The 12597-nt window shown below is 44.9% G+C and overlaps 1 protein-coding gene across 1 annotated transcript in view; it reads right to left on the bottom strand.

Moving 5' to 3' along the window:
• cngb1a (cyclic nucleotide gated channel subunit beta 1a) overlaps positions 1-12597 on the bottom strand; it is a gene marked incomplete at both ends in the record, with an annotated part of 64294 nt that overhangs the window by 4909 nt on the left and 46788 nt on the right. The window contains 11 exons of the mRNA XM_084337074.1: positions 7914-8032; positions 8304-8387; positions 8785-8882; positions 9129-9288; positions 9403-9544; positions 9644-9766; positions 9869-9933; positions 10032-10118; positions 10241-10291; positions 10627-10835; positions 10943-11158. Coding sequence (XP_084193200.1) covers positions 7914-8032; positions 8304-8387; positions 8785-8882; positions 9129-9288; positions 9403-9544; positions 9644-9766; positions 9869-9933; positions 10032-10118; positions 10241-10291; positions 10627-10835; positions 10943-11158 — 1354 coding nt within the window. The remainder of the gene's footprint in view (positions 1-7913; positions 8033-8303; positions 8388-8784; positions 8883-9128; positions 9289-9402; positions 9545-9643; positions 9767-9868; positions 9934-10031; positions 10119-10240; positions 10292-10626; positions 10836-10942; positions 11159-12597) is intronic.

Genomic DNA, 12597 nt, shown 5'->3' on the forward strand with positions numbered 1-12597 from the left:
ACCAGTCACCGCTGATTGACCACCGTTGTAGCCAAGGAGCGTCTGCTCCGAAAGCGATCCCAGACGAGCGCTGATTGCAACAAGAAGGGGGCAGAAGAAGACCAACAAATTCGTAGTTTTGACTTGCGCGTCTGAATGAATGGAAGTGGACGGCCATTATTGCTGAATTATTGCGGTACACACATTACAAAAACCTTTGTAAAACACTCATTTTACGTGGGATTTTTATAAACTTTGGACTGTATGACTATAAAACTTCAGGCTATGAAACCGTTATGTTTTCCAGCTCCTACCTCTCAGCTGGAACCCAAAAACAGGCATCTGGCTACAAGTCAACACAAAAGTAAGGAGCAAATATTTTACTCAAAGTGACTTTCCTTTATTATTTAAGAAACTTCAGGGGACTTCCGGTTTGGCGAGGTGCGGGTGAGCAGCTGCAGAACAGAGCTCCCGGTCAAAAATTCAAGAAAGGTAATACAAAGTTATAAAACACAATAAAAAGTAACAACTCGAAGATAAAAAAAAAGACGACAAGACCCAGTGCACAAAACTCGAGGAGAAGTGAGAGAAGAGTGACCCCCGACAAAGAAAATACGACGAAGGGAGAGGTACAGCACGAGGAGATGACGCAGCAAGTATAACGTGAGACCACAGCGAGGTCTGGCTGGAGACGGAGCTACAAGCTAACATGGAAGCTAACACGATGAATATGCAAGTTAGCATTCGGATCAGGCTAGAAGCAATACAGAATGCTAACGATGCTAACATGCAAATCAACACGCAGGCTGGACTCGATGCAATACAGAATATTCAGAGGAACATGGAGGCTAATTCAAAAGAAATAAAAACGTTAGACAACAGCGAGGCTGGAGACGAGGCTACAAGCTAACATGGAAGCTAACACGATGAATATGCAAGCTAGCATCCGGATCAGGCTAGAAGCCATACAGAATGCTAACGATGCTAACGTGCAAACTAACACGCAGACTGGACTCGATGCAATACAGAATATTCAGAGGAGCATGGAGGCTAGTTCGGGAGAAGTGGAACGGACGACCCCCAAAAGAGGGACAAAGAGACACTGGATACAACCGGACCAACCAGGACTCGGGCGCCGGGGTCGGCCGGACCGTCCGGAATGCGAGCATTGAGGCCACACACACCAACCGGGAGCCAAGCGCCGAGATCAACCAGACCAGCCAGACCAGCCAGGATTCAAATAACGAGATCTCACACACCAAACAGGACTCGAGCACTGAGGACACACGCACTGACCAAGATTCAATACCACATATACATATTATTTGAGAGTGAATGGATGTTATGACTCGAGACACACTGCAGATAACACACAGACCACTGGGAATACAGACACAGGTGAACACATTAGTTGGGGAAATTGGGTCTTGATTCGGGACATATAATATAAATAACACATACTAGACTAAACTGTAGACACCAACACACAGGACACACAGCTAAGAGGACAAGGAACATGGGGAAACACATTCGGAGACCTGACCGGGAGCTCTGGAACTGTACTATCATATGAATGAAAAAAAATGCAAATTAAATGTTGGACAATAATAGGGGCATTGGAGAATCCCCATTGGGGATATCTCCGTCGTTATAGGAGGGGCCTCTCCAGGAGAGCCTTATCCCTCCAGCCCGCCAACGGGGATAAAAACCTGGGAAGTACCAATTGTCTTTAGTCTTTTTTTTTGTTAGAATAGCAGTTGCTTTAAATGTGCACATGGACAATTGTGAAGGACAATAATTCAAAAAGTTGGACATGAAGAGAGGCTTGGAGAATCTCCTTTGGGGGGGGTATCTCCGTCACTAGGGGGGGGGGGGGCTTCTCCAATAGGAGAGCTGATTCCCCTCCAAACCGCCAACGGGGGAAAGAGTGCTAATCATATGACTTATTTTATCTTCATTTAATTTTTTCTCATTGTGTTGTCAGTTTAATTTTTCATAAATGCGGCAGTGAGGGGGGGGGGGGGGGGCATAGTATCGGCGGATCGAACCGGGAGAGGGGGGCCTTGCGTGTTGCGGGGTCAGTGGTGGGGTCTTGTGTGTTGTGGGGTCAATGTGCGGGGGGGGGGGTTATCTGTGACATGGGAGGTAACGGGCTGGGCTCGGTGGTGCACTCTCCTCTACTGGGCCTGGACCAACAAATTCAAGGGACCCGTGTTGCAGGTGCCCGGCTCCGTGTATAGCGGTCCTGGGATATGGGGGAGTCCTACTAGTGGGCCTGGGATATGGGGGTGCTCTGATTCTTGGGGAGGCCTATTGGGGGGGTCAGAGCGGATGAGTGTGTTGTGGGATTGGTGTGCATGGGGTGGGGCTCTTGGGGACATGGGAGGTAACGGGCTGGGCTCGGTGGGGGGGGAGTCCCCTGTCCTCTCCTCTATTGAGCCTGGCCCAAACAATTCAAGGAACCCGTGTCGCTGGGGGCTCGGCTCCGCACGTAGCGGACCTGGGATATAGGAGAGTCCCAGCGGGCTTAGCTCAGGGGGGGGGGGGGGGGGGGACCATCGTTTTGACCCGGAGAGTGGGGTCTTGTGTGTTGTGGGGTCGATGTGCGGGGGGTGGGGTTCTTTGGGACATGGGAGGTAACGGACTTGGCTCGGTGGGGAGGAGCCCCCTGCACTCCCCTCTACTGGGCCAGGCCCAATCAATTCAAGGGACCCGTGTCGCTGGGGCCCGGCTCCGTGTATAGAGGTCCTGGGATATGGGGGAGCTCTCTGGGATCTCTCGGGGTGGATGGCGGGAGGATGGGGATATTTCTTTATTATTTCTGTTATTTGAATGTATTGTCTGATGTATGTTTCTAAACTAAAACTAAAACTGCAAATAAAAATTTAAGTTTAAAAAAAAAAAAAAAACTTCAGAATTGTACCTTTCATGGCGGCCGGGTAGCGCAGCGGACTAAGCGCCTGTCTACCACCGCAGAGACACTGGTATCGAATCCAGCTGTCAGCGGTGCCTCCGGCTTGGCCGGTCGTCATACTGGCACAATTGGCAGTGTCAGCGGGAGGGAAGCCGGTGGCTGGTAATCTGGTCGTTGTAAACAGCGACTCCTACAGGTCGGTCAGGGCGCCTGCACAGCGAGGAAGGGATCTGGGTGAGGTAGTGTGCCCTCCCACGCGTTACACTCACCCAATAAGAGTCCTCGCTGCCAGGTGAAAAGAGGCTGCTGGCTGTCTCCTATGTATCGGAGGAAGCATGTGATAGACTTCAGGGCTCCCTAGACCAGCAATTAGGGGGCAAATGTGCGCAACGACCAGGAAGGGGAGGGGGGAATTGGCATAACGACTAAATTGGGATGGGAGAAAAATACAAGAAAAATAGGAGGAGAAAAAGTGGATAAAAAGAAAATAAGAATGTTACCTTTCAAAAGAGACCAGACTCATGCATGTGCTATAAGTATAAAGTATAATAAATCACAAATTACTTTGGGTATGCAATCGACAGGCGTTTTATGCAACATTTTCTGGTTAGATAAAGTTCAAACAAATAAGTAAACTGTAAAATAAGAGTTTGTAAAATGAAAAAGGAATGTCATGGATTTTGTAGGTGAGGACCAGGATTTTGTAATTGATTCAGTGGGAGACAGTCCTATAGGACTGGAGTGATGTGGCGGTGTGGGTTAGAAGTCAGGCAGATGCATTCTGGACCATTTTAAGGTTCTTTATGGAGCTAGCGCTGATGCAGTAGAGGAGTGAGTTGCAGTTGCAGCAACAGGGTGTGAGAGAGAGGGTCGGATGCTTGCAATACTGTGAAGGTGGTAGAAGGAGGATTTGACAATTTTACATATCTGAGGGGCGAAGGAGAGGGTGGGGGTGGGTTGCGTGCCTGGGAGGAGGGAAAGACAGTGGTGCCATCAGTGGTGAATGTGGGGTTGTTGTTTTTCTACCAGTAGGTGCTGATGAGGAGTAGTTAAGTTCTGCCACTGTTGAGTTTGTGGAAAGTTTGTGGAAGTTTTATTGCAGACAGGCAGGAGTCGATGTGAGAGTGGGGTGGGTTGTGGGAGGATTTGGTGGTGAGGAATAAGTCCAGGTTATCTTTTGTATTTTATTTTTTTATTATTTTTTAAACAAACATATAAACAAACATGACAACACACGATAAGATATACAAGCATTAATTGTCAGGGCACATCCAATGAGATCACATTTTAGTTAGTTGTCTTATATAAGATATACCCCTAATACCTGTTATCTAAAAAACCTACACACATATGCTCCAGCTCGAACCCCCCCCTCCCGGACCCCACCTTGAGAAGTACCTCCACTATCCCTCGCACCTAACCAGACACTACCATTATAAGCTAGCTTTTATTCTCTCCACCACTTCTAACCACATTGACATTTTGGATTCATTGAGACCCAGAATTCTTGCTGTAGATATTTCATGGTAAATTACATCGAGATATGTAAGAAACCAAACTTTACGGCAAATTTTTTCCGGTTGAAACCAGCGTGATGCGATCAGCTTTTTGGCTACTGTGATACCCGATAAAACCAATCTCTTTAGCTGTGGATTCACTGCAAACTCAAAAACATCATTCAATAGTAATACCGAGGGGTGTACAGGTATATTCCAAGATACGAGTTTTGATATTTGTTGGGTCACATCTTTCCAGAATGCCTTAACTGGTGAGCAGTCCCAATACATGTACATAAATGTCCCTTCGTCCCCATTTGAACATTGGGTGCATTTGGAATCTTGTTTAAGCCCCATTCGGCACAGTCTTATAGGAGTCAAGTATGTCCTGTGAATATAGTTAAGGTTGATTTGTTGATGATCCGGGTTCCTTGATGTAAGTCGGACATTTGCCCAGGCTCCTTGCCAATCAAAGTCATTTTCCAGGTCTGGTATATCCCTCCTCCAGACAGAGTCTAGTTGGAGGGTTTCATACGAGGACGTTAGTAATTGATGATACAATTCTGAAACAAAACCTCTCGATGTCTCTCTTGCGTAGAAGAATTTGTGGTATCTGTGGTGTTCAATTGGTCTGTCTAATGGAACACCGTGAGACTTCAAACATAGCTCTAACTGTTTGTGAAAAAGCCATGTGGACTTGGTGAGATTACATTTTTTGCGTATTTCTTTATCACTACAAAAACCCTGTTTGTTAAAAACATCCCCTAATGAGTGTATGCCTTGCTCTTCCCATATAGGGAATCTTATAGGTCGTTTTCCAATTAAGAGTGCATTGTTATTGAATAAGGGAGTATGATTGTGCCATTTTTGTGGGTTAGGATTTTTTTTTTGTGATTCACGCCATATCCGGATCGCATGAGTAACTATGGGGCCAAATTTTCGTTCACAGTGCTTGATTGGTAGTTTAGTGTATGCTATGTCCTTCAGTCTATGTGGGGCTACTATGTTTTCTTCTATTTTTCTCCAGGATGCTAATGCTTGGGAGTCAAACCATGTTGTCAATGGACTTAATGTGTACGCCTTAAAATATAGGAAAAAATCTGGAAATGCCATGCCACCATCTGCTTTATTTCTCTGTGCGGTGGATCTTTTTATACGTGGTGGTTTGTTATTCCAAATAAATTTGTATGTGGAGGAGTGTAATCTTTTCCAGTAACCCTCTGGAGGGGGTAACGGTAGCATTGAACTGAAGAAGTTGATTTTAGGTAGTACATCCATCTTAACTATTGATATCCGTGCTTGTACTGTGTTTTTGAGTTTTGCCCATCTATTAAGGTCGTCTTTGATTTTGTTTTGGATTTTTGTGTAGTTGTGTTTCACCGTTTGTCTTATGGTAGGGAATATTTCCACTCCCAAGCATCTGAAATGTTTTACCATCGGTATCTGTCCTGGGAGGGTTGTATCTTTTTTTGCAGGGGTGTTAAGTGGAAGGAAAGCCGACTTCGGCCAATTTATCTTAAATCCCGATAAATCACCAAAGTCCTCAATCAACTTGAGCAGATGAGGCAATGTGGTGTTGGGGTTTTGCATGAACAATATTACATCGTCCGCATATAAACTAATTTTTTGTTGTGTGCCCTTGATTACGATTGGTTCTATGGATTGGGATTGTCTTATATATTGTGCTAAAGGCTCTAATGATAGATTGAACAGTCCGGGACTAAGAGGACAACCCTGTCTGGCAGAGCGTGATAACGGAAAGATTTCGGAGATGATTGTGCCTGTTGTAATCATGGCCGATGGGTCTTTGTATAATACTTTAATCATATCGATGAATCCTTTTCCTAACCCCATCCTTTCTAGCACTGCCCATAGATACGACCATTCCAGCCTGTCAAAGGCTTTCATAGCATCCAGGGACAGCATCGCCTTAGGTATGGTGTCCTCCTTGTCGGCATCAAGTACGTGCAGTATTCGTCTTATGTTTTCAGTGATCAGGCGGCCTCCTATGAAGCCAGTTTGGTCCGGGTGAACTAAAGACGTCATATGCTTTTGTAATCTGATGGCTAATACCTTAGAGTACAGTTTGATATCTGTTCCGAGGAGGCTTAAAGGTCTATAACTACCGCACTCGTTGGGGTCTTTGTCTTTTTTAAGGAGGACTGTTATGAGTGCAATATTGTCATTCTTATGGAAGTTCCCCTCCTTGACTGAGTATAAGATCATATTTAGTAATAAGGGGCCAATTATGTCCCAACAAGAAAGGTACATTTCTGATGGGAAACCGTCTCTTCCAGGAGCCTTACCACTTTTCATTGCGGTTATGGCCTTCTTGAGTTCCTCTAGTGTGATCGGTGTTTCTAAAAGTCCAGGTTATCTGAAGTGGAAGTCCAGGTTTAAATGGCAGAGAATCTGACTGAGAAGGAGAATATAGATGATGAAAGGGAGTGGACCAAGTGCAGAACTTTGGGGAACACCTTTTGTGACTGTGGATGTGACAGAGGAGTGTTTGTGTAGAGAAACAACGTATGAGATACGGTGGGAACCAGCTGAGTCTGGTGAGCAAGATGTTGTGTGCACCGGTGTCAGCAAAGGTGAGGCGGTCCTTGAGGATTTTGAGGAGGGCAATTTTAGTGCTGTGGAGTGGGCGGAAGCCAGACAAATAGGCATTCCAGAGGAAGGGGAGATTGGCAGGTAGTGGTTGAGGCAGTTTTTTTTCAGGTTTGGGGTGACATGCTCCGTAGACAATGAATGGGGCTCTGACTTCGTGAGGCCAGAAAATGTTTGTGTGAGCTCTTATTTGGGCATTGCTAAAAGGTCTGACCCAGAATGAATATCTAATTTGGGTGTAAGCGCTCACACAAACATATTATGGCCACACAAAGTCAAACACATTCATTGTCCATGGAGCAGCCCCAGGTAGATCTTACAGTACATCCCAGTAACATCACTGATTGGAGGGTTCCTCCTCAGATTTCTAGCCTTAGTGTTCACAAATATTATCTTAATATAATAAATATAATAATAATATCTTAAAATGGGTGACATTCTCCTTTAAGTTGCAAGTCTGAAGACATTACGATTCTCTCGAGACACACCTTTATTTGGAAGAAACCCCTCCCCACGTGCACAATTTATATTGGGCCATTTAATACCAAGGATATATCCGAGGTCTGAGCGGGGAGTCACATGCCTTTGGTATTGAATCGTCTCTATGCTCACTACTTATCTCAAGTCTGAACCAGTGAAAAAGAAAGTTGTTGAAATGGGAAGGTTAATAAAGCTGCTTGTGCAATGGTGTGGTTGTAATGTAGGCAACCCTGTGGAAATAAAGTGGTTAATAACATTCTGCTCATGCTGTGTTTCAAACATGAAAACTGTGGGCTTATTATGTTGGGCTCACACTACTGGATAAACCCCTGTGAACTATTTAATGCACGATACAACTGATGGGTTAATTATTAAATGCACATCAGTTACGTGTGTGATTGAGGTAGAAGAGCTTAAAGAGGAGGAACTCTGACCTGATCTCTCCAAACACAGAGCCGGACCTGATGGTCACAAACACCGTCTTGAGATCAGGGCCGCCGACCACCTGCACCTCCCCCTGCTTGATGATGTACATCTCCCTGCCAATCTCCCCCTGTCGCACCGCAGACAGAGATATGTTAAGGAGCACACACACACACACACACACACACACACACACACACACACACACACACACACACACACACACACACACACACACACACACACACACACACACACACACACACACACACACACACACACACACACACACACACACACACACACACACACACAGATTGTATTCATTCACACATGCATAAGGGAATACTTACACAACGAAAGCTAGGTTTTGGATAAAAATGGTATATTTCACTGGTTACCTTTTTGCAGACAAAGTCCCCTGGCAGGTAGACCACGGATCTAAGCCTCATTAACATGTCAAACACCATCTGTCTGTCACAGCCCTACAAGAGGGAAAAAGAGGTGACAGACAGACAGACAGACAGACAGACAGACAGACAGACAGACAGGCAGACATACAGACAGACAGACAGACAGACAGACAGACAGACAGGCAGACAGACAGACAGACAGACAGACAGACAGACAGACAGACAGACATACATACAGACAGACAGACAGACAGACAGACAGACAGACAGACAGACAGACAGACAGACAGACAGACAGACAGACAGACAGACAGACAGACAGACAGACAGACAGACAGACAGACAGACAGACAGACAGACAGACAGACAGATAGATGTGAATCAAAGTTATTAATTAGAGTAGTGCAAATGTTTTTCTTTTATTGTACTTCCAATTAAAATCTAATTGATTGTCGTCCTTTCTACTGACCTGAAACAGGGCCACTTTACTGATGATGGCGTAGTTGACATCTACTGCCATATCCATCCTCATCTTATCAGGCAGCTGGACCAGCAGCTCAGTCTCATCTAGACGGCACAATCAAAGGAAGTTGGAAAGAGAAAGAGAGTGACAGAGAGAAATATATATACTGTAGAGAGTGAGAGTGAGAGAGAGAAATGTAGAAAATACCATCGCAGTTATCATGTCTTTTATTTCAAATACAAGAGGTAAAACATGCAGCATACTTTGTCTTTGAGTTGCATTGTAGTTGCATTGTAACACTGTCCACACTACCTAAAGACATGCAGAGTGGCGGCGGTGACATTGCTTACCAAGCATGCCCTGACTCTTCCACGTGTAGTCATACCAGGTCTTGATGCGGTTCTGGACTTCCCGAGGAATGTGATAAGAGGTCATGTACTGGACGGTGCCGTCCATACAGGCCCGGTAGTAGTTTTCCCCTGCAGTGGCGGCCCCCACTACATCTCTCATCTGGTAAAATAGAATCACCATCGGAAACGGGTCAAACGACAATTACACCTCACCAAGGAGGAGTGGAATCAGTCCTGGAGGTTATGTACCCTGGCTCTGGTCAACTGAACTGACCTGACCGATCATAATGGAGAAGGCAAAGACGCCGACGAAATAGTTGAGGAGCTGGAAGCAGATTTCAAAGACGGTGGTGGGGTCTGGTAACCCTCCGATCGTGATCAGGGTCTTCACAGCAAAGTAGTAACAGCGGATGTAACTGCAAACAGCCAATGGATTTATTTTTTTAGACTACTGTGATAATGTAAAGTAATGGAATGGACATGAGATTGAAAAGGGTGCAACAGCTTGTACTTACGCAAAGCCTTTGCCGTTGTAGACCCACTTGCTAGAACCCAGGCCTTCATATTCAGACCCCCAGTAGAACAAACAGGCATTGATGTGCAAAGAGTACAGCAGGTAGAGTGTAGTCCGGATCACCCTGATAGGCAGACAGACACAAGTATGGGCTTTAGCTGGTAGTCATGATGTGGTTTGTGAGTGTTTTGATTCCCTGCCCCGTGTGTGTTTCACTTTATGTTACCTGTAGATGTAGGCTCTTTTCATTACTGCTTCAATACGATCATTGAACTCAAAGAAAGCCATGTACTGGGAGAGAGACAGGGTTCTGGTCTCAGTCATCACTCATATCACCAGTCAATAAGAATATTGAAAGATCAAACGTAATATGTCCAATATAGTCTCACCTTCAGTAGTCTGGGAAATCTCAGCAGGGAGTTAACGCCAGTGAAATAGTAGAATATCTCCATGGGAAACAGACTCAACATGTCCATCTGAAAACAAGACACAAGCTCATAGTCATCTATATCTGAGGAATATTTCCATACTCAAAGGTTTGAAGAACTGCTTTTCTGTGTGATAATGAAAAAAGAAAACAGCTGTGCTTATATCTCACCTTGAATCTCTCTGTTGTCATGTAGTGGTCTCTCATATCCTTTGTATCACACTGCAATAAAAACGTTCTAGATTAAATGTTTTTATTTGTTCTTTAGTTTTGCCTTTTGTCCATTGGTTCCACCACATTTGCCACAGTTTTCCCTTGTGTTAGATATATATTTTTTTAAATGTCAAAATATTGGTTGCAGATATAAAAGGGGGCACAAAAAACTCTGCCCACCAAAAAATATAGAATAATATGAATAATATATGTATTCTTTTTGGGACAGTTTTTGGCAAGCGCCTATGTCACCTATAGGAAGCTCCGCCCCTGCATTGGTTTATTAACCAGTGCACTGTAGGGAATGACTGTGTGCATACGTTTATGTGCAAGAACACACTCACCACTATGTCTCCTGCACGAATAAACTGCAGTCTGGCCTGGAATATGAAAATATCCATGATGTAGATGACGTCACAGGTATAGTCCATCAGAAGCCACATGTAGACGTTTTCTGGAGTCTGGTAGGGGAAGATCCAGCGCACTGGGATCATCCACACGTTCCAGTTCCATGCCATCACCACGACAAACAGCCAAAGCACATAGGCCAGGTCTACAGAGAGGGAGGGAAGATAGAGACGTGGGAGCAAGTCACGAATTATAGTTCAGTGCAGTTCAATTCACTTCCATTCCATTTAGTCTCATTCTGTCTCTACCTACCAGTCGGGTCAAGGCTGGGAGGGAAGCGGTAATCCAGTATGGTTCGGAGCCAGTAAGGCAGCGGGGGCAGCTTTGGAAGCTCTGGGATTTTGAAGGTGTATCCAAAGAACTCATAGTAGATGTCCTCCTCCTCTACCTCCTCTTCCGCTGCCTCAGGCTCATCCTTCTTGTCATCCTCCGGGGGAGGGGGTGGCGGAGGGGGAGGGGCAGCTTGGGGTTGAGGAGATGTCATGGAATGAATATTAATTAAATACACCAAGTACAATTTCTACAAATTTTGTTTCTACACGATAAGGTTACGCCTTAACACAATGGCGCCCGACCACGGAGATCTCCGTGTTTCGATTCCACCCGTTGTGGACAGAAGCACAGATATATCCGGGGCAAGTTGTTATTGCTTTTATTCCATTTTAATAACCTATTCAAGGTCGCCGAGCGGCACTGCAGATGTACCCTACTCTTTGAATTCGAGAAAGTGCAATACCGGCCAGATCCTCTTAGGGGCGCTATCGCGATAATGCAGTGTGGCCTGTGGCTGAACGGAGCATTCTTTTATTTTTTTTACTTTTAATGGAGTTTTCAGTTAGCTGGATTCTGGATGTGCAGCATGTAGCTTGGATTATGTTTTGGATTGCGGATTTCACTATGCAATAAGGGGATTTATCATCAGCCAATGGACATATCGATCTACCAGATGGCGATCCAACCGGCTCATGGTAAGATCTTTTTCGCGTAAATTACAGCCCGATTGAGCCTTGTTATACGATCGGCCTATGTGGCTACTTAGACGAACACGGTTATTGGTAATCAATAATAAGAAACGACATCCCCCCCCCCCCCCCCCTTTCATGCATACATGCTTGAGGATCGTGCCGATCATATGCAGTTTGAGTTTTAACTGTAGCATCTGTATAACGGAAATGCCATTGGATATAACGTTAGTAACTATTAGCCCTTTATCTCGCCTTCCAGGAAATATACTAGACCAAATGCCATATAACGCTTATATTCACAGCACTATAAAATGAGAACATATTGATGAAAAAATTATTTCTTTAATCCATTTTGAAGGGACGGTTTATGGTCCCAATTGACAATGAGAATGGACAGATAGCAATACTATAAAGTATAGATTTAGCTCTACAAACAGCCCCACGTCTGTTTACATTTGCCGGTCCTCGAGATTTATTAGACACATCCCAATGGCCCCGAATGTGTTAAAGGGGGACTCCACCAAAAAAACGATTAAATAAAGCACAGTCATTATGCTTGTGATGTGACGTATGGTGCTGTGTTCACCTGGATGATAATTCCCTTTTCTGTTCCGCCCATCCCTTCCTGTAGAGTGGCTAATTACCCGATGATGACAACAGCTGAGGGCAATCACTCATTAAGGGGCGGGTGGATAAAGCCTGAGAGCCTGCACCCACACAGGACCTTTTTGCCATTGCCAGTGACCTGTATGGATTGTGGTTTGTGTTGGCCTTTCTGCCATTTCCACTATTAGGTGGATTGAATATTGTGTTGGACTTATTGCCACTATTGTGTGGACTGGATTGTGTGTTGTATTGTTATTGCGGTTCAGGTACACTTATATTGTTATTAGACCTATGTATGTGACAATGCTCATCTCACACACAAAGTGTATTTGTTTT

The sequence above is a fragment of the Notolepis coatsorum genome, assembly GCF_963971535.1.
Source record: "Notolepis coatsorum genome assembly, chromosome: 20".
NCBI classification, from domain to species: domain Eukaryota; kingdom Metazoa; phylum Chordata; class Actinopteri; order Aulopiformes; family Paralepididae; genus Notolepis; species Notolepis coatsorum.